Source organism: Enhydra lutris, unplaced genomic scaffold (assembly GCF_002288905.1).
Source record: "Enhydra lutris kenyoni isolate GAN:26980312 unplaced genomic scaffold, ASM228890v2 scaffoldscaffold7, whole genome shotgun sequence".
Lineage (NCBI taxonomy): Eukaryota > Metazoa > Chordata > Mammalia > Carnivora > Mustelidae > Enhydra > Enhydra lutris.
In genome coordinates this window covers 35,245,300-35,272,888 of record NW_019154091.1, presented here as the reverse complement: position 1 = coordinate 35,272,888, position 27,589 = coordinate 35,245,300, and the positions used below count along the sequence as shown (strand labels likewise).

The 27,589-nt window shown below is 48.0% G+C and overlaps 1 protein-coding gene across 1 annotated transcript in view; it reads left to right on the top strand.

The window, feature by feature from the left end:
- LOC111142121 (Ras association domain family member 3) overlaps positions 1-26,214 on the top strand; it is a 75,030-nt gene extending 48,816 nt beyond the window's left edge. Inside the window, exons 2-5 of the mRNA XM_022495094.1 lie at positions 15,873-15,980; positions 18,589-18,817; positions 20,535-20,644; positions 23,487-26,214. Coding sequence (XP_022350802.1) covers positions 15,873-15,980; positions 18,589-18,817; positions 20,535-20,644; positions 23,487-23,636 — 597 coding nt within the window. The 3' untranslated portion in view covers positions 23,637-26,214. The remainder of the gene's footprint in view (positions 1-15,872; positions 15,981-18,588; positions 18,818-20,534; positions 20,645-23,486) is intronic.
- The last annotated feature ends 1,375 nt before the right edge of the window (positions 26,215-27,589 follow it).

Genomic DNA, 27,589 nt, shown 5'->3' with positions numbered 1-27,589 from the left:
TTTTAGACTCCTAGACTTTCCGTCTTAGAAATGTTCCCATTGTTGGGATGTTCAAGAGGGACCACCTGTCATCCCATTTCCCTGCCTGAGTTCTGGATCAGTTCGTTGAGAAGGAAGACCAGAGTAAGGAAGAGGGAGATGGGCATTACCTTTATTGCTGATAGTAGACGAAGCTGATAATGGAGAATGTGGCCTACCGCGTGAACAGGTGGTCTCCCCAAGGCTGAGCTCCAGTGCTGGGCTGGGTATAGTCCCGCTACAGGCTCAGAGCAGAGTGTGGACCCCCACGTGATGACTCTCGTGCACACCCACTTTTTCCTTCCAGACCCACTGATCCTGTGCTCCTTCCTTGCCCAGGAGGTAGGCTCATGGGTGGAGAGAGGAGGCCTTTTTTCTATTAAGAGATAAGAAAATGACACCTGTAGAGGTGATGTCCTTTCCTAAAGTCACAGAGCTAGCAACAGCCTTTTCTCCTGGGCTCTAGAGACCATTGGTATGCATAGACAGGGCATGGTTTTGGAGCTGGCCAGGCCCCCCTCACATGCTTCCTCTGTCACCTTTGCATTGGTTTACGCATCTGCACTATGGGATTAGTCTTCCTATCTCAGGGACTTTGGGGGAGGGTTACAGTCGATTTAACCTATGTTTAATAACCTGGGCTCGTTCTCCATTGCGTCCTCGTGAGCAGTGCAGAGCTTACCCCAGCTTGTCTGTAATATTTACCAGCCCGTATGTTCTTTCTTTTTAATCCTGGCTTAGAGCCTCAGGAAACTTGGTGATTGGGAGGTGTTTTTCAGCAGATTGGGACTTGGAAATTGAGTATTTTAATTTTGATATTTTGGGAGGGAAACTGTTGTTCCTAACGAAGTAAAGTGCTATATTGAAAGAATTTTACATGTCCTACATCCTGTAGACAAGATTTGCGTTACACCTGGAATTGATTTTGTAGCCAGGAGTTGAACACTGTGGCCTGTTTAACCTTGGGGAACAGATGCTGTTCTATTCCAAATATTCTTCTTTTCTAGGACATTCTTTAAGTGGCTGTTTAAAGATTTTGTTTAGGGTCACCTGGGTGGCTCAGTGGGTTAAGCCTCTGCCTTCTGCTCAGGTCATGATCTCAGGGTCCTGTGGTCGAGTCCCACATCGCATCGGGCTCTCTGCTCAGCGGGGAGCCTGCTTCTCCCTCCCTCTCTGCCTGCCTCTCTGCCTACTTGTGATCTCTCTCTGTCAAATAAATAAATAAAATCTTTTTAAAAAAGATTTTGTTATACAAGTTAGAGGACTGTGAAAAAGTTCCTGAGGTGGGGGGTGATTGGGGCCTAGGGGAAAGGGTGAAAATGGGAAACAGTCACATATTTTTGTTCAAGGGACCTGGTCCAGAAAGTGTAAAATGGGATGGAGCCCACTCTCCACGTTTCTTGCAATGTCCTGGGTGAAACCTCCCCAGGCCCTCCAGGTCGCCTCTGCAGCTCTAAGCGGGTGCACATCCTGTGTTCAGCGCGGTGTGCGGACCTCCTCTTAGCGGCTGCTGCTTGCTTCCTGTCCAGCCCCTCAGGTTAGCGAGACTCAGCTGTCCGGCTGGGTCCGCACCCTCGGATCCACACACATTTGCCTCAGACCCTAATGCTCAGACTTTCCTGAAACAACGTTCTGTTTCTCTTCTTTCCATTTCAGTTCTGCCTTTTGCTTTTTCATGTGTGCCCAGCCCTCACAGGCAGCCAGAGGCACCTCCCCCGCCACTTCAGTCTGGATTGACCTGGCCTCCTGGCAGTGGGGAGCGGTGAGGGAGGGTTGCTGACTCCCAGCACTGAGGAAAGGTGGGGCGGGAGGGCACTTCCTCCTGGCCTTGGACTTCCTGCGGAGCCTGGAGGGAAACAGAGCTGGAGGGTGTGCAAACCCTCAGGGTTATACCAGCAACACAAACACTCCTGCTCAACAAAGACAGTTTAAAATGCTGTAAACACCCCCTACGCTTCCCCCGCCCCTTATTGGCAGCTCAATTTCCAAGGCAGTTTTTGGGGAGGGTAGATTTTAATTTATAAATTGGTTGCTGTGAGAGGGTGATGGTAAAAACTGTCTTTCCTTTCTTGACAGTCTTTGGCAATAGCAGTTTTTGTTTTTACGTGGTTAGAGAGGCTCTTTTATTTCCCAGACCACAAGGGCCTATTTTTACCTGGGACTCTCTGGTTGGTTCTCCCGCGGGGCTTCCTGCCTTGGTCTCTGTGAGGGCAACGGGCTGTCGGCTTTGCTGGAGGTGGCTTGTGCCCCTGCCTGGGGTGCGGGCAGCATATCAGTGTGGCCCTTTATGCTGACAAAGTGCTGAATTGCTTTGTGTTTACTTTTTTTAAGGTTATTTTAAATTTTTTTTATATGTGAAAGTCTTTTCTTTCCCTGCTTACCATTCATAACAGACTTCCGGAGAAGTTTTTGAAAGTTTTGTGGAAGTTTTGTGCAGAAAGGAAAACCATCTCCAGTCTCACCAGTCTGGCATAAGCACTGGTAACGTTTTGGAATATTTCTTTCTAGTCTTCAGGCACGTTAAAAGATAAACTCCAACTGAGTAAAGTTTGTAAGGTCTTATGGCTTTAGTCAGTGATTCATGAATTGGGCAGCATCTTATCTGGCAGATAGTAAGGAACGCTGAAGAACTGTACGAAATGAAAGATTTTCAGGGAGCAGGGCCCCCACGGGATGGATGGGACAATGACGGAGAAGTTTAAAAAGCAAAGAGCAGATGGTGGCAAGGTCGCCTTCCTTTAGGCACGGCAGGGAACCATCAGGCTGATTGATGACTAGTGCTGACCAGGTGATTTCCAGATTGACCTGTTTGAGGTTCCACTCCTGGGGGAGGCTGAAACTGTAAATTAGGTCTTAAATCTTAGTCTGGGGACTTGGGTTTAGCACAGGTGACTCCATTTTGGGCTTGTTGTCCAACTAGGCACATAGTTCATCATATTGGATGTGCAGTTTCTCCTCTAATTTTTTTTTTCCCCTTTCCCCATGAAAAACTCTTCTGTAGCGTTCATATTAACAGCCCCTGTAGGGGCCCTTTGAGATTTGAAAATATTATTGAGCTATTTCCTTAATGCTGGGAATACAGTTTCTAATTTTTAAACGAATTACCTGTGGTCCTGTACAGATTACTAATTCTCTCACTGTTTCCACTGCGGGGGCTTGAACTCATGACCCTGATATCAAGACCTGAGAGCTGAGATCAAGAGTTGGATGCTTGGGACACCTGGGTGGCTCAGTTGGTTAAGTGGCTGCCTTTGGCTCAGGTCATGATCCCAGCGTCTTGGGATCGAGGTCCGTATCAGGATCCTTGCTCCGCAGGGAGCCTGCTTCTCCCCCTGCCACTGTCTGCCTGTGCTCACTCACTCACTCTCTCTGACAAATAAATAAATAAAATCTTTAAAAAAAAAAAAAAAAACCAAAAAAGAGTTGGATGCTTAATGGACTGAGCCACCCAGGTGCTCCCAGATTACGAATTCTCTAATAAATTGTTAGTTGTATTAGTGCCTCATCCTCCAAAATTTAGGTTGAATACAGTGTTTGAAAACAGGGAAGCCTCCAGAAGCCAGGAGTGCGTAGATCTGTTCTCTTGATTTCACTGTCTCAGTCCATGGTTGGTTTTTCCTCCTCCTGCTTTTTTGGCTTAATGGGCTTTGAATCGGGTGGATCCGGAATGAACCCTGCTTAGCTTCTGTGCTGATGAACTGCATATCCTTGTAAGCCTCCACGTTGCTATTTGCAAAATAGGGATAATAGTGGTACCCAACTACAGGGTTGTTACAAGAATTCAGAATCAGGTTGTGAAGGCGGTGGCATAGTGTCTGGACTTTGGTGATAAGATTCACTAAGGGTAGCTGCTGTCACCTTCCTCCCTTCCTCAGTGCCTCCCAGAGATTTGGGTTGGCTAATTCTGCTCTCTGGTTTTGGGAGAGTGGCCAGAAAGGAAAGGGAAGTGGAATGGGCGAGTTATATTGAGAAGACCTTTATTTTTCCCTTCCTAAGTGCAGGGAAAGTTCAACTGTTTGTTCCCGGGATTGTCAGAACCCTCAAGGCGGTCGGTCTGGGCTGGGATTGGCCTGGGTGAGGGTGGGCGGGACCCTGGTGCACTCTTCCTGCAGGGGCTTCTCTCTCCCTGGTCTCTCTTCTTCTGGCCTTTGGTTCAGTTTGGGTGTCCCATAACTCAGCCAAGCCACTTGCTGGGATCAGCCTTGCTGACACGCTTCCTAGGACTTTTGTGTTTCTCACCCCATCTATGACTAAGCAGGAGGGCGGGAGAGGATTTTTGTAGAGAAAAGTTATCTTTATGTTTATGCTTATGTGAAGCCCTTCAAGGTCACAATGCACCTGATACCTATTTGAATTGCTCTAACGTCTTTCACTTCAGAGTACTTTCACCTCCTTGGTAGGAAGATGGAAGGTGAATCCTCAGATAAAACCAGCACCTGGGGTTGCATTTGTTAAAAAAGGGGGGGGGGCGCTGCTGAGGTGAAGCTAGATGTGGAAGTGTCTACTGAGAGTGGAGGGCAGCGGTGGGGAGTCTTTCTTTGTCCTTCATCATGGGTTGCCTGTGGTGTGGAAGAATGAGGCCTTCTGCACGTGGGCCTTCAGTCAGGCCTTTTTTTTTTTTTTTAAGATTTTATTTTTATTAGACAGATATCACAAGTAGGCAGAGAGGCGGAGAGGAAGCAGGCTCCCTGCTGAGCAGAGAGCCCGATGCAGGACTCGATCCCAGGACCCTGGGTTCATGACCTGAGCCGAAGGCAGAAGCTTCTGAGCCACACAGGCGCCCCCAGTCAGGCCTTTTTAAGGCCTATGAACAGACTTACTCAAAAGAGCAGCCTTGAGTAGAGTGTAGGGGAGGATCCTTCAGGAAAGAGAGTGGAGTGAACGAATGGGAACAAGAGTGATAGGAAACAGTTTTAACCCTGTGGCCCGCTTCGGAATTTCAAGTTTGTCTCGTTAATATCTTGGTCTGGATGGACATCTGGCCTGAAAGGACTGACGATTCTTTCCCTTCTCTCATAGTGCCACCTCTGTATGTCAGATGGTATGAGAGTGAACGTGACATGTGTGTTTGGACTAGTGCATTAGTAAGGCTGCAATGAGTAAGAATTGAGGATTTAGAAATCCAGGCCTTAATGAGTTAAATGCGACTTCCTGGGCATTGCCTTCAGCAAATTGCTGTCATCCACACGTGTTAACTCTGTGTTGCCTGAAAACATAGAACTTAAGTTGCTTTCACTTTTTTTTTTTTTTTTGGTGGTGTTAACTTTGACTCCGTGTTATATTTGGTAAGGAAGAACACCAAGTATCTTTTGGATAAGTTTGTTTCTGATAATTTTTCATAGTGTGCTGGCCCATAGACATTTCTAATTTTCTTAAGATGCTCTGCTTTTCTGGTCAAATTAGGTAATGACTCCTACTTGCAAGGCCTCTGCCCTTGATTTTCAGATTCCTGCTCTTGGCGGAGCTGGAGCAGCCCGGAGCCTGCTCAGCTTCCCAGATGGGCTCCACCTGCCTCCTCCTGGTTGTTAGCATTCCCTCATGCTTCCTGTCTGGCTCACCTCCAAATGAGACTGCTCATTTCCTTTCTCTGGAACCTCCCTCCCGTTACAGGCAAGGTTCAAAGGTTCCATAACCAGTCCAAGGATGGGGAGGCCCCAGACCTGACCTGCAAACTCTGACCTTTGTAAGAGCCTCTGGCACCCGTGTGCTAACCTGAACAAGGACTGTGGCTCAGGAGCCATGGTTTTAATGGCTCTTAGCCGAAGGCAGTGCCTGGCTGCTGGAGGACCCTTAGAGTCTTCAGCAGTGAGCTGTTTTAATCTAGAATTTAGGGTGGGCACTGTGTCACTGCTTACCAGTGTGGTGTCTTTCTCACTTCCGTCCTGGCTTCTCCGTGATGGCTTCTTTTTTTCCAGTTAATTTTCTCAATACTCCGTGGACTCCCGTTGTGGGCACTTGATGAGGGCAGTGGCGTAGATAGAATATCAGTATACCGGGGTACCTGGCTGGCTCCGTCAGAGGAGCGTGTGGCTCTTGATGTGGGGGTCATGACTTCGAGCCCCATGTTAGGTGTAGAGATTACTTAAATAAACTTAAAAAATAATATTAGACAACTCACTGCTGAAGAGGACAGGGACCATAGCCCAACGATCTCTTAATAATCAGAGTTGTCCTTGAGGACGGGTCTTCCTCTGCAAACCCAGGAACCCACTACCTCTCCCATTCTGACCAAAAGTTTCTCAGAGAGGTGGGCTGTGGCCACATTCTTTTTCCAATTATGAAAGCTGATTAGCCGGATTTGGGTGTGCTTGTCTCTGAGGCCTCTAATAATCTTTCCTTTCTTCGTTACCCAGCTCACCTAGAATTTGAGAAAGTTAAACCAGTTGTGAAAATGTATCCCTTTTCAGAAATGAACAGCATCTTAATTGATTCCCTTTGAAAACATGTTGAACAGGGATTTGTGAGTCTGAGCGTAATCTGGTATGCCTTGAGGTTGGGCTCTCCAGCAGGGGCACTCTGAGGAGACTGGTCCCCCTCCAAGTTTGTTTTCTGGCTCCAAACAAATGAGTGGCTGTTGGACGATTGGCACGCGACCCGGCTTTGAAAGCACAGCCATATAGGGTATTGTGGACTGGTAACCAGGGGCTTTAAAAAGTGAGGTCATGGAAGGCCCAGATGAAACTCTCTTCATGTGGATCACAACTGCAATTAATCTTATTAACACTCTGGGCCCGTGCCTGCTCTCACTGCCCCACGTGTGTGAGGGTAGTTAAGGGGCAAGCTTTGAAGGCCTCGCTCCTTTGATGGTGCAGATGGAGAACAGAAGCGTATAAAACTTTGTTTCTGCTGTTACAAAGCCCTTTTGTGTGCCCTTGCAGATGCATTTAGTTTTGAGAAGCAAACCGAAAAACCCCACACAGATTGATAAGCGGTACGAAAGCAGGGATGGATTGCAAATGCAATCTTGTAGATGTGGGCTCTGTGACCAGATAGAATCAGTCCGGTGAAAAGGAATGTGCAACGGCCGCCTTCCAGCATCGAGCTGGTCCCAGCACCGTGTTCCCGAGAGGACGGTTTAAAATGTTGTCAGGTTATTGGGAGGCAGGAGTAAACACAGGAAGCAGCCAACGGAAGAGGTGCTGCAGCTGCTGGATCTGCAAGGATGGGGTGGCCTAGGGCCTGCTGAGACAGGGAAGTGAGGGCTCTTGTGGGGAGGACGGCTTCCTGGGTCGGGTGGGCCTTGAGGAGGAGGGGCACACGGTGAGGGGCAGGGTGGTGCATGCATATGCTCTTGGGGGAGAGTTAAGTGTGGCTGAGAGGCAGGGGTGAGGCTGGGAGAATATAAAGGCAGTAAACGGCTCCCATTGACCTCTCCCAAGTGCATGTGAAAGAGGCCTAGTGCAGGGCTCCATCCTTATAAGGTTACAGCCTGGTTCTATTTTTGAAGTTCATTTAAAAAAAAAAGTCATCCTAAAATACCCACCTAGACTCCCTTCTGCTTTCTCTTTGTTGTTTAACAAGTAGCCTGGAGACAAAGAGGTGGTTTAAAATTGTCAGGTTCGACAGATGTGGTGTGGGTCTGCTAATATCCCTGAATGAATACAGGATCCACTTACTAAGTGAATAATTAATAAAAGAAATATCTGTTCTTATGTAATTTACCCATCTTCTCCTAATTAATAATTTCACACTTACAACATTATTACAGGTCTGTTTTCTTAGTTTCCTGCTGTGTGCTGATATGGGTTGGTTTTCTTTTAACCTGCGGGTCTTCTCAGATCCTGCAGCATTCTAAAGTGCTTTGGGACTCACCAAGGAGGGTGGGAGAGGGAGAGGAGGTGAGCATCCTTTCTGTCCGCTGAGCATCCTGGAGGAGCAGCGTTCCCTGGGGAGCTGTGGACTTGCTGGGTGCTTTGCCCTCCCCCTTTGCTGGCTGCTTCTCCTACCCTGAGATCACACTGATGCCTCTCTCCCTGCAAGGATGGGTAGAGGGCCATGACAGCCTTTCCTTTTTCTTTGGTGTTGGAAACATGAACAGCAAACATCTTTTACGGCAGCATAGGAGCGCGCAAGCTGAAGGTGGGCAAGACGAGTCCCTGAACCCCCAACGGGAGGGAAGTAGCGCCCCAGCTCTGTCTGTGTCCCACTGTTTATAAACATCTTCCCATTTGGTGGGGGAAGGCCCTGGACTGGCCAGGATGAGTCAGCATGCCATGGCTGGTCCCCAAGATAAGCGTGAGTCTCTAGACGTGGCACCCAGCCGATCGTTGGCGCTGGTGCCGTGAGAACACGGCAGCGAGCAGCACCCTGGACTTTTAAGGTCAGGAACAGCCGCATGAGGCACCGCAGAAACAAGTGCCTTCAGGAATGGAAATCCGTTTGACTTTGACTTCAGCATGTTACTTTACGTTGCTCTCGCGCAGCTTTCCCCCAGCTTGTTCATTCACCCGTGCGTACGCTACGGTCTAGGTCTAGATTCCTGTTGTCCGGTTGAGCCCCATGAGCCACACAAAGCCATTTACATTTAAAAGATTATTTATTTATTTGACAGAGATCACAAGTAGGCAGAGAGGCAGGCAGAAGAGAGAGAGGGAAGCAGGCTTCCCGCTGAGCAGAGAGCCCGATTTGGAGCTTGATCCCAGGACTCTGGGATCGTGACCTGAGCCGAAGGCAGAGGCTTTAACCCACTTAGCCACCCAGGTGCCCCTTAAACTATTTACAATTAAATAAAAATGAAAATTCAGTTTCGTGTGTAAGTGCTCCCATGCCCACGTGAGGCCGGTGACTCTTCTTCCGGACATTACTGTCTGGAACGCTTCCCTCATGGTAGAAAATGCTGTTGGATGGCGCTGGTGCAGATCAGCAGGGTGGTCCTAATTTGAGAACTTTCTGGGCTCCCTCAGCATCTCTACCTACTTTTGGATCTCCGAGGTTGTGGGACGAGGAGTGAGAACGCCTGATAGGGACAGACTTGAGTGCAGAGTCCCAGCCTGAAAGACCCTCTCTGGGGCCTTCGTTGTGTGTGAGAGCCTTTCCTGCATTCATCACGGGGTTTCCACTGTGTACACTTACAAGACATTTCAGCAGAGGTTTTTTTCCTGCTAAAATGTAGTTCAGGAGCATCTAACTTGACTCGTGGAGAGTTTCTTTTGAGCCCCCAAACGGCTTGATCCCTAGCTGCTGGAGAGGGCTTTTCTTACGTGCAAACCTGCTTTGCTCTGCTGATAGGTCTTTCCCTGATGGTCGGGGAAAGCGCTCTCTCTGAGATTTTTCTGTTCTGGTGAGGTCCACAACACTTCATTTGCTATCTTTGTTGGAACAGAGTCTGGAAGGAGGACATTTAAAGAAGTCCTTGTCAAGGCTCGTTACCACTTGAGCTGGCCCTGCCTCCATTCCGTTTGCAGCAGGGGTCCCAGGCTCCGAGACCGGGCAGTACCTGATGTTTTGTTTTGTACCCAGGTCAGGCTCGTGTCCTCTGGGTCAGTCCCTGGGCCTCCCCATCTGTTGGGGACATTGTTAGGTGACTGCCTGTTTCCACAACTGCACAGTGCGATTCAAAGTTGGAATTCATGAGTTCGGAATCTCGCCTCACTTCAAGGAAGCATCTTTTGGCCCCGTAAATTTACCCCTTCCACCAATAGATATAGGCTGGCTCCCACCCCTGGCCAGGAGTCGGAGCGGCTCCATGCGGGGGCGGTGGGCCCATGGCAGAGAGGTAATGATTCCGTGTACTGAGTGACCGTCATCAGGTGCTGTGCCTCTGTTGTCCCCCACTCAGAATCTGTGCTAGTTGTGTGGTTTTTTTTTTTTTTTAATGACCACTTTTTTTTTTTTTAAAGATTTTTAAAATTTATTTGTCAGCGCGCCAGCAGGCAGAGTGGCAGGCAGAGGCCGAGGGAGAAGCAGGCTCCCTGCTGAGCAAGGAGCCCTGATATATGCTACTCCATCCCAGGACCCTGAGATCATGACCTGAGCCGAAGGCAGCCGCTTAGCCGACTGAGCCACCCAGACGTCCCCAAGTTGTGTTGTTAAAAGGGTCTGTACTTTTATTTTTTAAAGAAAACACGCAAGGGAGTGGGCCAGCAGTTGGACAGGCTTGACTGGGCTGTCCTCCAGGAGAAGGTGGAGAGGACTGTCCTAGCTTGAAGTGCTTGGCACTGGGCCGGCCGTCAGCAGGCGCTCCATGGAATTGTTGAATAACGAGTTGTGTTATATTTTCGTAGCAGCTCTTTAAGGTACTATTGGTTTGCACATTTTACAGAGATGAGAAAACAGATCCGGGAGGGTAAGTAGCTTGCCCTTGGTCACACAGCTAGGACGTGGCAGAGCTGTGATTCAGACCTAGCGAGCCTTGAGTGTGCCTGCTGCGGCGGCCACCTGGTCCCTGGGCTGTGAAGGGGGAGCCACCCTCTCACTCACACCTGTGAGCCCGTCTTCCTGGGTGCTTTATCTTGTTGTTGTTTAATTTAAAATGTGATTATTTTTAACTTAAAATGTTAAGTTGAGAGAAAATTTCCTGTTAATAGATAAGTTGCAAGAAGGGCAAAGAAGTTCTCAGACCCTTGGCCCAGAGAAAGGTTCCCCCCCCGCCTTGCTGGATGAAAACACTAGATGAGAGAGGCTAGAGGTTCATCATTTTCATGGAAGAATGGAGATTCTGGAGGGTTGGGAGACTGTGAATGAAAAGTGGCTTATAAAAGAGAGGACATGTGACTGCCCCCCCCCCCCCCCCCCCCCCCCCCCCCCCCCCCCCCCCCCCCCCCCCGCAGACACACCTGGGCGTGGCCGGGCAGCCTTTGTGCCCGGGAACAATAAGGATACATTCAGACACAGGCGCCCGGTGCATTTCCTGTCCTTGCCAGCGCAGGTCAAGGTTAATGTCTCTACTGTTTTCTCTCTCCTGCACTTGCCACGCAGGTTTTGAAAAACCCCTCCTTATGTTCACCTTTTGCACCCTTTTACCTACTCTGTTCCTTGTGGGTGGTATGTTTTTTTCTCTTTCTTTCTTGTAAGGCTGTCTTCCCAAAGGCATTGGTGTTCAGAGGAGGGGCAGGCGGATCCTTCCCTATGGGAGAGGAAAGGCGGGGGGGGGGGTGTTCTCTTGTAAAGGGGTAAAAATTTGGAAGTTTTCCAGCTCTAGAGACTTCCTCCAATTACGACACTAAAAGAAGCCAGTGTTCTCCACTCCAGGCCGAGCTTGTGACTTCTCCGCCTTTCTCCCAGCTTCCGGATTCCTCCACCCAGACGCTGCGTAGTTGTCATTTCAGAGGCCTTTTCCCTCCCCACCTTGCTCACTCCTCCCCAGCCTGTGCTGGAAGGTAAGCCCCGCGATGGTGGAGGTGTGGCACCCACTGTCCCCATGCTTGCGTGAGAGCCTGGCACACAGCAGCAGCTCAGGAAATAATTTGCTCAGAGAGCAGCCCTTGGTCCATGGCCATGAGGTGTGCAAGTGCTAGGTCAGTCGACTTCACATAAGAGAGGAGATCTTAAAAGTTCTCCTCACCCAAAAAAAAATTATAATTATGTGAGGTGATTGATGAGCTTTGTTAACTTGTGGTGGTTGTTTCGCAGTATATATGTATGTCAGATCCCTTTGCAGTGCACCTAAAACAAAGTGTTATATGTCAGTTGTATCTGAATACTAAAAAAAAAAAAAAAAAATCAGGGTTCTAGCCTTCTAGGTATTAGCTGCTTCTGTGGGATCTATGTTCCGTTGATCCTTTAATAACAGGGTGTTTCGCCTTGAAAGGATCTTGGAGGTCCTTGGGGCCCCCTCCTTTCTGTTAACTGCTCCTTATGGTTTCCTTGAGTTTTAATCTCTGAGAAGGAAGGATGGTTGTCACACGAGCATGTCTCGGTTATGCCTGTGTGAGCGATCCAAGGGAGGTTTCTCTTTCCAGATCAGCTAGCTCCTTTGACTTCCTCAAGCTTCTGGGAATGCTGATGTGAGGAGGCCTAGGGGTGATGGGTGCTTAGCTAAGCATCTGCGGTGAAGAACTCCCTGGGGGCGCCCGGCTGGCTCAGTCTGTAGAGCGGTTGGCTCTTGATCCCGGGGTTGTGAGTTGGAGCCCTGGGCTGGGTGCAGAAATTGCTTAAAAATAAATTCTTAAAGAAAGAAAAAAAAAAAAAAAGGAACTCACTAAACTGACTTGACCCTGCCTCTTTGCTCTTAAGCATTCTCTTTGTCTCTTCTCCTTTTCATTCTTCGGCTTCTCCTATCTTTTAACTTACGCAGTAAGCCCCTATGGTGGGCATATGCTGCCGTATTGGTACCGTTAGCTATTTTGTTCATTTTTAAAAATTAACTGGTTTATTTTAGAGAGTAGGGTGTGGGGGAGGAGCAGAGGGACAGAGTATCGCAGGCAGGCTCCATGCTAAGCGACATGGGGCTTGAGCTCACGACCCTGAGATCCTGACCTGAGCCGTAATCAGGAGTCGGCTGCTTAACTGACTGAGCCACCCAGGCCCTCCTCTTTACTTTGGGAGTACTCCCCCCACGAGATTTTATTTATTTATTTGACAGAGAAGGAACACAAGCAGGGGGAGTGGGAGAGGAAGAAGCAGGCTTCCAGCTGAGCAGAGAGCCCAATGTGGGGCTCGATCCCAAGACCCTGGGATCATGACCTGAGCCAAAGGCAGACGACTAATGACTGAGCCACCCAGGTGCGCGCCCCCCTTCCCCCATGGTAGGGGGAGTACTTTAAAAATTTTTTAATTTTTTATTATTTATTTATTTTAAAATTTTTTTAAAAAAGATACTTACTTGACAAAGAGACCGTGACAGAGGGGCTTCAAGCAGGGGGAGTGGGAAAGGGAGAAGCAGGTTTCCTGCCAAGCAGGGAGCCTAATGTGGGACTTGACCCCAGGACCTTGGGATCATGACCTGAGCCAGAGGCAGCGGCTTAACCAACTGAGCCACCCAGGTGCCCCTGGGTACATTTTTTAAGGTGGGCCTTTGATTGCCTTGATTCCTAAGTGGAACCATCTCGCTCCATAGGTCACACTGTTGAGAGCAGCAGCAGATCTTTGCAAAATTGCCATATGTTAGGCCTGGAAGCACTTTTGAGATCAAGATGATTCACACTGCTGGTCCCTTTTATTTGCTAGGAAGTGGACTTGGGCCATTGAGCTGAGGGCACGGGATTAGTGGGCGACAGACTCTGGGTCAGAGCCCTGGCCTTGCTGGATTTGGGCTGCTTTGTCACAGCACCCTCATGCCCCGCTGGTTCCACATCTCACATTTGTGAAGTGGAGACCTCTTACTGGCCACTTCTTAGTATTTTCTGGGGAGAGCCTTGGGCAATCTACTGAAAAAGGAACGTGGGAACAAGGCCTCATTATCTTTTTCAGCTGTGGCCTGTGACCAGTGAATTGTGGATCGGAAAGAGCCGGGCAATCAGAGAGGTGCAATGTATGTTTTGAATTTCCTTAGAAATAGTCACTGAAGCTTCTGAAAAGTTACTTTAATCTACAGCTTTTTTTTCCCTTCCCCTTTCCTAACCAGTGACACCAAAAATAGGATTGCTTTGGGGTTCTATGTTGGCAGACAGAATGCTCCCCAAGGGACTTTGAGGCCCCCTCCTCCTGGGGAACGAGGATGCTCTCTGTTTCTCCAGCAGTACCAACACTGACCCTATCTGACTTCAGGGAGCTGCTAAACTTGGGAAGTTACTGACCTACTTTATAGTCCGCGTACCCCTATGTTCATGCTTTGAATTAAAAAAACTCGACACCTGAATGGATCAAGAGTCATTTTATGTTGTTTTTTTGTTTTGTTCTGTTTTGTTTTTGCAGAGTTTATTTATTATTAGAGAGAGCGTGCGCGCGAGCACATATGCACGCACATGCAGGGGGAGGGGCAGAGGGAGAGGGACATGCAGAGTTGCTCTAAGTGAGAAGCTCCATTCACAGCCCTGAGATCATGACTTGAGGTGAAATCAGGAGTTGGACACCTGACTAATGGAGCCACCCAGGCGCTCCTGGAGCCCTTTTACATTCTTTATTAAAGTGTTCCTGCCAGTACTTCGGTTGCCACTCCCTGTGGCTTCGTAGCACTAGCTCCCCATGAGGAGATGGCAACAGAGACCGGCTTGGGTAGCCTCTGGTAAAAAGGTAGACACCTTTTCAGAAGTTTTGTAGTGGAGGATAAATCAGTCCATATTTAGTTGCTCTTCTCTTTTTGACTTGAAGCTAGTTAGGACCCTTCATCCTTTGAGTTGCTACTCAGGGTTGAATGTGATCATGTAGCCTTTGACTCAGGCAGGGACAGTGGGAACCTGTTTGTGTTAGTGGAAACAACACAGAGGACCCGATTGAAATTGAGTTTGGTCTGTTAACTAGTTGGGTCGTCCCCAGATGAGCGTGTCACACAACCCCTGCCCCAAGAGGTCTCAGGAACCAGAGTTACTGAGGGTTGGTAGGCTTTGGGAGGGAGTCTTGCCACCACGGAACAGCTGAGTTTCTGCTGGCAGGTGAATTTACTTAGAACTTGATCTCCTTTGGAAACTGGAATAATGTCTACTTGGTTAGGTTGTTGGGAGAGTGAAATGCAACACAAGGCAGGCGTCTTGGATAGTTGGCCTCACGGGGTCCCCGCACACTGAGGTTTGGGTGTCTGTGACTGCGTATTTTTTTTTTTTTTTTAAGATTTTATTTATTTGACAGAGATCACAAGTAGGCAGAGAGAGAGGGGGAAGCAGGCTCCCTGCTGAGCAGAGATTTCCCCATGCGGGGCTTGATCCAGAACCCTGGGATCATGACCCCAGCCGAAGGCAGAGACCCACTGAGCCACCCAGGCGCCCCCTGTGACTGCATATTATAGAAGGACGTTGCATACTGTCCTGCGCTGGTTGAGCTCTTTAGACAGTAAACCATTGGGGAATCCTTCAGTGAGTGGTAAGAGGGTTACAACTATGTTGTCGCATCCACAGTGTGGAAGGTCAGCTGGGTTGAGACTGGAGGGGTTGGGAGTGGTAAGAGTGGGTGGGCAGGGGAGATATGGCTACTTGTGTCTTGACATGAGGATTTGTTCGGAAGGTAAGTTACCATTTGGGTCATTGGTGAGTGCCAGCTAACATCACTAACTACTGTACTTTTTGCTTGTAAATATGGTGAAGCTATAAAGACCATAAGGTTCATAGAACATGTTAAAGGGAAGCTTTTGGTGTGTGTCTGTGGATACTGTTTAAAATGGAAATGACCAGTCTTGCACGTACTCAGAGAGAATGGTGTTTGTGCAGAAGGGAAATTTAAAAAGGACAGCTTTACAAAATAATATTAAGTGTTCCTTTTAGCTACTGATAGATTAGTTTTATTCCATATAGCTCTCAGGAAGACTTGGTCTGAAGGAATGAAAGCCATGTTTGGTGGATGACCCTGGGATTTGACAATGAGAGGGCGTGTGTATGCCTCTGTGCCCGTGTGTATATTTCAAGGTGAAGTGCTCCAGAGTTCTTGTGTGGAATGCGAAAAGAAGCCAGGATTTATGCACTCCACTGTTCAAATCAAAAAGCTGTATATCTTCCAGTATCCACACTATAACACAGTCTTAGTAAAAATGCACACTCCTTTAACCCCTTTACTTTCCCTTGAATTTGCTTTTATTTTCGGGAGGAGGAAAGGATAAAGAAGTTGCAGTGCAGAACTATATTTATTTAGAACAAAACTTTATATTCTACATTAAAAAAATAATTTTATCAAAACCAAATTTCAATCACAGTTACGATTTTCAGTTAAAGGTACATGTTGAAATTGCACTTTGCAGATATCTTGATAGTGTCCTTTATAGTGCTCCCCATGCTCCTGCATTTTTCTTTGTGCTTGTTCATGTGTAGCATGGTTGGTTTTCCTTCTAGGATGTGGAGAAAGAGAAGGAAACCCACAATTACCTCAGCAAAGAGGAAATCAAAGAGAAAGTCCATAAATACAACCTGGCTGTCACAGACAAGTTGAAGATGACCTTGGTAAGCACCCGCACCTGTCAGAAGACGGATACAGACTGTTGGTCTTACCATCCATGTGTCTTAAAGTCTCTCAGTAGCGTTTGCAGATGCTAAATGGTTAGGGTACGCCAGACGATGAAGTGGAGTACTTCTGCAGCTTTCAGATTAAAGTTATATTTTGAAGTAGCTTTATCGCACCCAGCAGTTAATACTTTAAAGTTTTGTGACCCAGGGCACCTGGGTGGCTCGGTGGGTTAAGCCTCTGCCTTTGGCTCAGGTCCTGATCCCAGGGTCCTGGGATGGAGTTCTGCATCAGGTTCTCTGCTCAGCGGGGAGTCTGCTTCCCCCTTTTTCTCCCTGCCTCTCTGCCTACTTGGGATCTCTCTGTCAAATAAATAAATAAAATCTTTAAAAAAAAAAAAAAAAAAAGTTTTGTGACCCCCCCCAGAAAGATTTTTAGCATCGAGGATTGCCATCACCTCTTTAACATACAGGTGGTACCTCAAATTCTGATAAGGCTTACATCCGTTTTCTCTTGTGCAAGTAAGTAGGGAAGTGTTGGGAAAAGGATTTCATGCCCGTGGGTTAGAATAGAATTGAGCCAGGATTCCTCCCAGCTGGTTGCCTCGGAAGGTGGGCGGATGTAGTATTCAGCCTCCTCCTGCACGTTGTTTGAGGCTCCTGCTCTGTGGAACCCAACACTGAACTCAGTGGAGAGCTGGTGGAGGCGGGAGAAGGCATGGGGCGTAGTGACAGGGGGAGAAGAGCCAGAGCAAAGCCAGAGTATTCATGTGCCTCGGACGGGACTGGCGTCTTTGCTTGTCCTCACGTTTCGTGACTTTCCTCGAGGCACCTGCCATCCCGTGGTGTCCGTTTCCAGGGCCCTTGGACTTCTGCCTCTCGGGCTGTTGGCTGTGAACGGACAGTTCAGCCAAGGACAGAGTGACTGGCTTAAAGCAGGCCCTGCTGAAGTCTGTGACCTTTGGGGAGGAGCGCTACACGGAAACCCGTGTGATAAAGGATTCCTCCCCATTGGGCCGCCTTGAAGAGGGGGAAGCGGGACACAGGCTCTTGACTTTCTTCATTACTCCCAACAGTGATGCTTGTCTGTTTTCAAATGCGCTTTTCATCAAAGGAGAAATACTGCACTCACCATCGGCTCTTCTTCCCTCCCCCATGGAGATGACATTGCAAAAATAGAAATTTGAAGTGTTGTGGAATACTTTCTACAAGAATGAACAGTCGAATTAGTATGGTAAATTGATCTTGTGGAAAGGAAGAAAAATAGTGGACCAAAAAGGGGGGTTTTTAAAAATGTTTTAACTGTCTCATTTCTTTTCTTCTTTTTTTTTTTTTAAATTTTTGAAGATTTTTATTTATTTGATAGAGACATAGCGAGTGAGGGAACACAAGCTGGGTGAGTGGGAGAGGGAGAAGCAGGCTTCCTGCTGAGCAGGGAGCCGGATGCTGGGCTCGATTCCAGGACCTTGGGATCATGACCTGAGGTGAAGGCAGATGCTTAAGGACTGAGCCACCCAGGCGCCCCTAACGGTCTCATTTCTATGTAACACCTGAGGTTTTGTTTTAATAAAACACTAAAATACGTTTTTTCCTGGATGTAAAAAGAAAAAGTGAAGAGCAGACGATTATTACTGTTTTTGGTAACTAAGAAATAATAAGTCTACCATCAGCGAAGACAAGTGCTGAACTCAGCAAGTTGTGTATTTTAAATACGTGCAGGTTTTTTTTTTTTCCATGAAAAGCATATCTCAATAAAATGTGTAAAAAATAGTATGTAGAAGGAGATACAAATACCATGTTAAGACAAAAAAGACAAGTGCTTATAATATCTGTAGTTTGCATTGTAGCTGCTCGAGGCCACCAAGATGCATCGTCACGCACCCCACGCCCTGCGCGGTGTGGGGTATGCTGTGTCCAAACATTTTGGCGAAATTGATCATCTAGGACACAGGGTGATAGGCACTAGGAATGAGGTAGCTTGTTTGGGTTCTGTTCCCTCGGTTTTGGGTGTTTCCAAGTGACACAGAGAACCTCCCTCCCTCCCTCTTTTCTTTCCTTCCTTCCTTGATTTTATTTATTTGAGAGGGAGCACACATGTGCATGCGTTGGGGAGGGGAGCCCGTGCAGGGACTCCATCCCAAGTGCCTGAGATCACAATCTGAGCCAAAGGCAGAAGGTTAATGGACTGAGCCAGCCAGGCGCCCCACGACCTTCCTTTTCTGTGTAATAGCTGGTCACCAGCTGCAGAAGTTTCCTTCCAGCAGTTGGCCCCCACCCGTCTGCCACGCACCAGTGTGTCTTGGGATTTGGCTGGCCTCTGCTTCGGTGGACTGTAACCTCTCCGGTGGGCCCTGACCTTTCACATGTGGTTTTGGAGGCATCCCTCCTGGACCGCTGTCCCCACAGCACGAGGAGGCTTCTGTTGCCACATCTGCCCTACAGACCCCATCTCTGGAAGCACTTTGCTAGGGTAGTGTTAACCTCCCTCTGAGGTCCTTCCCTTCGGGGCGATCTTTAGTGAAGCTGTGCCACAGAGCAGTAAATGCACAGAACCAGACAAAGAGTATCTCGCCTTTCATCTAACAGCGTGTGTTTTTTCCTGCTTCAGAATTCAAATGGGATTTACACTGGCTTCATTAAAGTCCAGATGGAGCTCTGCAGACCCCCTCAGACTTCTGGGAAACTCGCTCCCGGTAGCAATGGCTGTATGAACACGCTTCACATCAGCAGCATGAACACCGTCGGGGAAGTGATCGAGGCCCTGCTCAAGAAGTTTCTCGTGACCGAGAGCCCTGCCAAGTTTGCACTTTATAAGCGTTGTCATAGGGAAGACCAAGGTATGTTGCCAGGCCTCAGATGAAAATGATGTCTGCTTTTATGTCTTTGTCGTCATGAGCAGCAGGAACGCTGCTGGGTGTATGTATGTCAGAGCCCAGGGACAGGTTCTGGAAGCTGTGGTGATCCTGGCTTAACCCTTTTCCCGTTTCCTGGCTTTCCGTATTCCTGAGTTGGACACTTGTGGGTCTGAGGAGGTCCAAGGCATCCACATGTGATGGGCATTTGTGGAGGATTTTGTGATGTGTGCACCAGGGGATGGCTTTGAGTTTTTTTGTAAGCCTTAATTTTAATGCTCTTCAGGATGAAAAAGAATGCTTTTGTGCTTGAAGGTTTCATTAGCACATTCCACGTTTGATGTGTGTCTGAACAGGGGTGGTCTGGGGGACTTGCCTCCTTGGAGACTTGGAGGATGGGCAGGCGCGTGTGATACTGCACATTGCAGACTTCCTGATGTGCGTGGCATCATCCCGGGTTCTGTTTCCTGAGCTCGCCTCGCTAGCTGTGACCCAGGGGCAGTGGGGCACCCAGCCCCCCAGAGGCACATACAGTGGATGAATAACATTGTCCTCTGGGGTCTGCCTGTCTGAACTTCATGCCCACATGCAGCGAGTAGGAAGAGGATAGTAAGGAACTGTGTGAAACTGAACATGGTAGTTCAGTGCTCCAGCAGAAACTGATCACCAGTGGTGGATAACCATGATACTGGGAGTCACCAAGTGCTTGTTTGGAAATGCACAAGATGTGTGGGCAGTCCAGCTACTTAACCTCTGTTTTTTTGGGGTACAGCCTCTAGCAGCAGTGGAGGAAAATAGACTAACTTGATGTGCTAGACATAGCCTTCAGTTGTTGGGGGAGGAAACGCAGCTAGTTGCTGAGCATGCATATTTCTCTTTGACCCCAAACCATGGGCTGAGCCCTGCAGAATACAAAGAGGACCTAGGCCAAGGTTCCTACCCTCAGGAGGCCCCAGACTTGAAGCATGGGCATTTACATCTCCAGGGAAATCAGTACCTGTGATGTGGCCGTATCCAGAAGTGCCAGGATACCATAGAGAGCTCAGATGGTGTATCCGGCAAGCTTCGTTGCCTGCCCGCTGGACTTGAGCCGCATGGACTGACAGTAATAGCATCCTGTTGAAATATTATCCTCATGGCTGGCAGAATCTTTCAGCGCTGAGGCAGTGCTAGCACCCTGTGTGTGTCTCCGTGTGTGTCCCCATGGGTTGCAAGAGACACACACAGCTGTGCCTGCAGTCAGCAGAGCCCGCGTTCTGACTGCTTGGTTTGTTTGTGGCTGCTCATAATTCTAAATGTATAGAGAGATTCACTCTGATTTTGTTTTCTTCGGATGGTATGTTTTTACTGTTTCTTAAAGGGGTTGCAGATGCTTTTGTAAGTGTATTATCTTGCTTTCTAAAAGGGGGAGCAGAATGAATTACAGGCCCATCCTTGGACTAACTAATACCCATTAAAGTTCATTCTTGAGGATTATTTCCTTTGTAATTGAGGCACAGCGCGTATTGTGCAGCTAGAACAGAACTAGCGTAGATTTCATTCCACCGCCGGCTGTTCACAGCAGTAGGAGAGGGAGGACGGTGACTGGGTGGCTGGGTCACGGGCTGCGTTGCCTTGATCCGGAGGAGGGGCTGGAAAGCCAGGAGGATGGTCTGGGGAAAGATGAGATCCTGTGTAACGGGCTGCCTGTTTGCTTACGCAGTCTATGCCTGTAAGCTTTCGGATCGGGAGCATCCGCTCTACCTGCGTTTGGTGGCTGGGCCCAGAACAGACACGCTGAGTTTTGTTCTTCGTGAACATGAAATTGGAGAGGTAAGTGATTGTTCATTCTTGCTTTACACTGTAGAGAGCAGCTGGCCCTGGTTTACTGCTTGAGTCTAGTGACTCTATTTCCTCGGGGGTGGGGAGGGTTGGGCAGGAGGAGAGAGAATGCACGCAGGTGGGCATCTGTCTAGCTGCCTGTCTGTGTTTCTTGGGAGGGGAGAGGAGTCTGGAGGACAGCTTTCTGTGTGTTTTTGAATTGTCAGAGATGAACCCAAGGTTAGCCTACAATAGAATTTTTTTTTTAAACAATATCTATTCTCTTGGTTTATAATTTTCAGAGGTGGGAAAAGAGCAAGTAAGAAATCTTTTTCCCACCCGAAGATCCCATTTCACTTCTTCTACCTCCAAATTACCCTAATGCAGCTAAACTGTGAAAGTTGATACTCTCCATATGTTTGCTACAAACATCTCCAGGCTCATTTGTTTAAAGAGAAATAAAAGGAAATGGAATTAAAAAAAAAAAAAAAAAGGAGGGAAATGCAGGAGTTTCTCTACCACGAGAGACATAAAACTTTCTAGAATCTTTTTTTTTCTTCTTGCCACAGTGATTTAGAAATTACGTTTGTATATGCATCATTTGCCATTTTGTCTCCAGGGAGGATTGAATTTAGGCCAGTTCAGTTGAAAAAAGCACTTTATATGGTCCAGCCGCCAACTTTAAAAGGACACTTGAGTAAATTCCTGGGTCTTGGGGCAAGCCATGGTCTCTGTCTTCTGCCTGAACAAGAAATGGCATGAATTGTCCACGTAGAACATTGTGTGATGCAGTGAGAATAGTTTCCAGGCTAATAATTAGGAAGCCAGGGGTGCCTGGGTGGCTCAGTGGGTTAAAGCCTCTACCTTCAGCTCAGGTCATGATCCCAGGGTCCTGGGATCGAGCCCTGAATCAGGCTCTCTGCTTGGCGGGGAGCATGCTTCCTCCTCTCTCTTTGCCTGTTTCTCTGCCTGCTTGTGATCTCCGTCTGTCAAATAAATAAATAAAATCTTTAAAAAAAAAAAAAAAAAAAAGTCAGGAAGCCAAAACTCTACTTCCTACCGGTCCTCTTGTGAGTTTAGGAGCATGACCTTAGGTGAATCTTCCAGTCTTTCAGCCCTCAGATTTGAAATCTGTGAAGTGGGGCTAAAGACTTTTTACTTTTTTAAAGGTGGTTTTGAGTTACAAATTAAAAATACACGTAAACATGCCTTGTAAATTATGTATCTGTAAGTTGGAGCTTGGTCTGGGGAGTTTTAGGAAGATAATGCTGTCTTAATTAACAGAATATTCTATTGTAGAAAGTTTGTTCTCCTACTCCATGTTTCTTATTTTCTTTAATAACCAGGTCAGAATTCTCCAGAAAGCCTTGTACCATTATGCCTACTTGGTGGTTTTATTCCATTTGTTCCATCTGTTCTACTTGTGTTAGGTTATCTCTGGTCCTTTCCCTCCCCACACCTGGAAGTTCCCTGTCAGATATTGTTCCTGGGGCCCCTGGGTGACTTAGTCCCTTGAGCTTCCGACTCTCGATTTTGGCTCCCGTCATGGTTTCCTGGTAGTGAGATTGAGCCTGGGAGCGTTGGATGGGCTCAGTGCTCTGCACTCAGTGAGTCTGCTTGGGATTCTCTCCCTCTGCCCCGTCCCCTGCTTGTGTGCACTTGCTCACATGTTCTCTTTCTCTAATTAATAAATAAATAAACCTTTAGAGGAAAAATTGTTCTGCTTAAGGCCATGATTCTCAGCCTAGGACCCATGGCCCCCTTTTGGAAGATGTTTTGTTTGGAAAACAAATTTAAAAAACCCCTTCCTGGTGATGCCAAGTATCTTTCTTGACCTTTACTGATGAATTAAAAATTTTTTCTTAAAGTGCCTGCTAGGTGCCGGGTGCTGTTGGGGAAGCAACTCAGAGTCTCCAGGGCAAGCAGCAAAGCCCAGATAGTGAGAAGCACAACAGCTGCAGTGTAGTAAAGAGTAGGTGAGGGAGATGCTTAGCAAATGATCCCCATAATTTTTAAATCTTTTGTGATCAGGGCTACCATTGCTCAGTGAGAGCTTCTCATAGGTGTTGTTCTGGGTCAGAAGGAACAGAGCAAGGAAATCATGGAAGACTTCTTTGAGGAAGTGGCATTTAAGCTGAGACTTGAAGGTTGAGTAGGAGTTTGCCAGGCAGAGTGGAGAAAGTGAGTGAAGCTACTGAGGGTGATGTAATGAGTGGGACAGTGTGAGAGAGAGAGGGGAGCTAGAGGTGTCAGGGTTTTTCAGATTTAGCAGGAATGACCAGGGGAAGCCACCGAAGGATTCTGGCAGGGGAGGGACACACCTAGATTTGCATTTTATGGAGAGTATTCATATTCAGCCTGGCCCCTGAGGGAACAGATGGGGAAACAGAAGAGTGGTGTAAGGAGGTTATGGGTGAGTTTGTCCCTGGGCTGGAGAAGAGGATGGTGAATGCAGAGGGGGGCAGCAGAGGTAGTAGAGAAGAGCAGGCCAGTTGGAGAGCTGTGTAGCAGCTGGTAAGATTGTGGGAAGTGGAAGAATGTGGAGGTGATGGTGGTGACTGCAGGGAGAGGCTGAGGAGAGTGGTTTCTGATGCTGCTGGGGTCAGATAGAGAGGGGCCAGGTCAGCAGTGAAAATGTCTGGTGCGCTTGGGGCCCTGAGTGCTTTGGCCCCAGTGAGATCCGCTGTGGAGAGCTGTGGAGGCAGGCAGAGGTGCGAGTGGGCCCGGGTGTCCTCGGAGGGCCCGGGTGCTGGGGGAGGGAAGCTGGGGAGCACCTCCCCCCACCAACCCCACCTGTGCCGGCCCACGATCTGACTTCAGCACCTGAGTTTCTCCTTCTTGTGTCCTTGCACAGTGGGAAGCCTTCAGCCTTCCAGAGCTACAGAATTTCTTGCGGATCTTGGACAAGGAGGAGGACGAGCAGATGCAGAGCCTGAAGCGGCGCTACGCGGCCTATCGCCAGCAGCTGGAGGCAGCCCTCAGCGAGGTGCGGACGCCCGGCTAGGCGCCCTCCCCTGCCTCCCGCGGCCGAGAGGCGCGGGACCTGCGTGCGCAGCCCCAGCCGGGGTCTCTCTCGCGGGGGGGACCGTCCTCACGCCCTGTGACGCCGGGGCCTGCCTCCTCGGACCCCGGGCTCTAGTCCCCGCTGCCTTCTGGCCTCGCCCGGCGGGGCTGCTGCCGCCCGTCCAACGGCTCTGCGGGCTCACCTCTCGGCAAGCTGTGAATCTGTGGTCTCCTCTGGGGCCATCTAGACGGCTTGGAAGCACGACTCTGGGTTTTGTTTGGTTTATCTTTCTTCCGTACTTTGTTTTAGTTGATTATGTGATGGTGAAGTTGAGCTGAAGGACGGGCAGATGATTTTTTTTAAAGCTTAATAAGGAGTCTCTCTGAAGACTGCCCTGTATTGAAACTACCTGTCTGTTTTGTTTTCTGTCTTTAAATGTCAGAGGAAGCGATCCGTGGGAATTCAGAGGCCCCGGAAGCCGGGAGCTCAGAGGCATTGAAGGGTTTGGTTAGGAGTTGGACTGAGAAGGTGAAGAGCAAGTATGGAAGAAGGCGCCAGCGGAAGTGGGGAGCTCTGCGGGAACGTGGTTTGGGTGAAGGGTGGGCGGTCAGGGAGAAAGATGTGTTTGGTTACAGACGGGAAAGCCTTGGGTTTTGAGATGTTAGGCCCATCGTGGTGTAGTGCTTGATGTGCTGGTGAGTAAGACGTGGGAACAGAGCCAAAGCAAGTAGGAGCTAGAGCAGAGGGAGGAGCTGGGAAGTGTGCAGCTGCCCAGAGAATGAGCGTCCAGCCAGGTGGACCTCGCAGGCCCACAGAGAGGGGGTCCTGTGGTGGGTCGCCCTCTCTGGGGACCCGTCCTGGTGCTCTCTTCTGGGGGTGGGGCGCTTCTGCGGGTGGTGGGGCCACGACCGAGGGCTAGCTCTTGTTACCTTATGGTCCCGGTCTCCCACCCCAGCTGTTTTCTGAATGGAAAGGGAGTTTGGATAGGGGGTGGCTGTTTTCCGGTTAGCTGCGAGATTTGTCAAGTAGAGAGCTCACTGCATACTTTTGTGACAATCACTCCCCTTCTTTCCCTAGTTTCCCTTTTTCCTCCCCTTCCCCCTCTTCCTCCTCTACTTTTCCCTCTTCTCCCCACCTTCTCTTACGAATTGCAGTCTGTTCTTCCCTAAGGTAGATTAGGGATGTGGATTATACACCCAGTGCCATCAGATCCTCCTTCCAAAAGGAGTACTTGACTGAGGAGGAGGGTGGCCAGAAAGGGAGGACTCCCTCGCTGCTGCCCTGCCACACACCAGCTGACCACACAAGAGGGGTTCTTTCTGGAAATGCTCTAACGAAAGTGCGTGTTCTACCAACCAAAGAAAGGCGTGCACAATAGAAGCCTTCCTTAAAGCAGGTTAAATAACCTCGTTTTTTGCAGCAATCTGAAAACAGCAAGAAAGCTGTGCTGTGTTCTAAAGGGGCCTTATAATCTGTTTTTGTTTTTTGTTTTGTTTTTGTTTTTTAGTCTAGATACATTTTGTTTATAAATTCCCAAGGAATTGTCAACACTTTGGTGACACCTAATGGATTCTTTTTGAAATTCCAAGGTGCTTCATTTCTTTGCCTCTTAAGTGAACTGTGCCTTTTAAAAATTGCATTTCTGTTCCCTTCTTGGTGGCACTTCTGACTTTGCAGAGAGCACCCGTCTTGTTGGAGGCAGGTGTCCGCGGTGGTCTGCTGTGCACACACGTTACTGAGACAATCCTATCTTCCTAAGCTTTTTAAGGAGAGTTGGGGGGGGGAGTAGAACTAGCTATAAAATATGTATGGGGCACATCTTGTTTAATTTTGCATGTGACTTCTTTTTAGTGCATCGATGAGGTTTTAGTGACATTGTCATCCAACACTTTACTGTTCAGGGAACGCCTTCATGATTTTTTATGCTGGTTTTACTGTTCAGACTGTGGCTTGGGTGTGAGTATACTGTTATCAACACCTGGTCTTTGAATTGCCCACCCAGTAAGCTTATATTTTGTGAAGCATTGGTTTTTCAGATTAAGACACTGTTAGAACCTAAAGTAGTAGCTGATGGTTATCTGTGAATTTTTTTTCTTTCTTTTTTCTTTTTACTTGAAGTAGATTGTCTAAAACAGGCATCCTCCTCTCTAGTATCCAGAACCTCGCTCGTTGTCGTGTGCACTACAAGTTGCAATTTGGAAAACTTGCTGTATTGAAATCGTCAGTACATAGTTCTTGGAACACTGACGTTTTCTCCCAAACACTGGTTCCTGCAGCAGCATTTTTCATGCATAAAAGAAGAAAAGGCCACTAGGGCCAGAGATTTTTAAAAATCACTGTACAAATTCTTATGTTAAATTAAACTAAGCTTTGCTGTAATACTGTTTTCTCTTCCAACATGTGATGGTACCAGAATGTTGTTAAAAATGAAGGGGGTAGTATTGCAGGGGAGCATTTTAAATCACAGAAGTAAAAAAGTTATAATATTTATAATTTTGATGAGTTTATTTTAATAGGGAAGATTTTTCTTCCCTGCAGTTGTTTCTGGAATGGCAAATTGTTTCCATTATTAAAAGTCGAAGTTGTTAGCTGGTGTCCATGTGTTTTTATTTGCGATAATAATATGCCCGGTAAAAGGAGGTCGCAGGAGTGGGACGAGCTGCTTTTGTGGACCCATGAGGACATGTGCGGGAACGCGGGGACTTAGTAGGTTTGAGTGGGAGACATTTGTTCTCTCAAGTGTTGCTTTTCCTTTGTCTTACTCTCTGGGGAAGGAAACCCTCGCCGAGTGTCTACCCGTACAACACATTCCTAAAACAATTGTTCTGATTGTGGAATATACATACGTTCAAAAGTGTATAAAGCATGTGAACAAAGAATATAAAGTGGATGCCCTGTGGCCCCTTCCAAAAACAGGAGGGTCTCATTAGTTTCTTAGAAACCCTCTCCCTCCACCTTCCCTACCTGCCTTTAGTTCTCTTGTCCTTGAAACAGACCACTTTGAACGTTTAAAGTGTATCTTTTGGTCAGCATGACTGTCCCACACAGGATGGTGGGATGGGGAGTATTTGGGGGCGGGGGTCGGTATCTGTGAGTGGGTAAAGGCTCCGTGTGCTCCTCTCCTGTGCCTGCTCTAGGCAAGCATTTTTGCTGCTGCACTGCCCCCTAGAGGTGATGGTGAAATCAGACCAGGGCTGCACCTGTTGGTGAGGGGAAACGTTTCCAGAAAAATACCATAGCTGTTTGAGAAGTGAAAATATTATGATAGAGGGGCACCTGGGTGGCTCAGTGGGTTAAGCCTCTGCCTTAGGCTCAGGTCATGATCTCAGGGTTCTGGGGTCGAGCCCCGCATCGGGCTCTCTGCTCAGCAGGGAGCCTGCTTCCTTCTCTCTCTCTGCCTGCCTCTCCGCCTACTTGTGATCTCTATTTGTCAAATAAATAAAATCTTGAAAAAAAATATTATGATAGAAAATGATGGCTTTGTATAGATCTCTCTGATGAAATATCCAAAGGAATCTCGTTTGTTAGTTCAGCCTGGGTTACTACCCAAGGTGCACGGGGAGGTTTTTTGTTTGATTGAATTTTTATCCCTTAAAGGGAGTTAGCTTCCTGCCCTAAGCTTTTTGTCAGAATTTATCACCAAACGATAACCTGTTTAGATTTTCTTATTTTGCAGAATCCTCAAGAATGGTATCTTGCATTTTGTGTTTGAAAGAACGGGGAGGGGCACCTGGGTGCTTCAGTAGGTTAAGCATCTGCCTTGGGTTCAGGTCATGATGTCAGGGTCCTGGGATTAAGTCCTGTGTGGGGCTCCCTGCTCAGCAGGGAGTCTGCTTCTCCCTCTTTTTCTGCCTCTCCCGCTGCTTGTGTGCTCTCTCTCACCCTTTCTCTCAAATAAATAAAATCTTTAAAAAAAAAAAAGGTTGGGGGGGGGGATGTCTCTGTACTGGCAA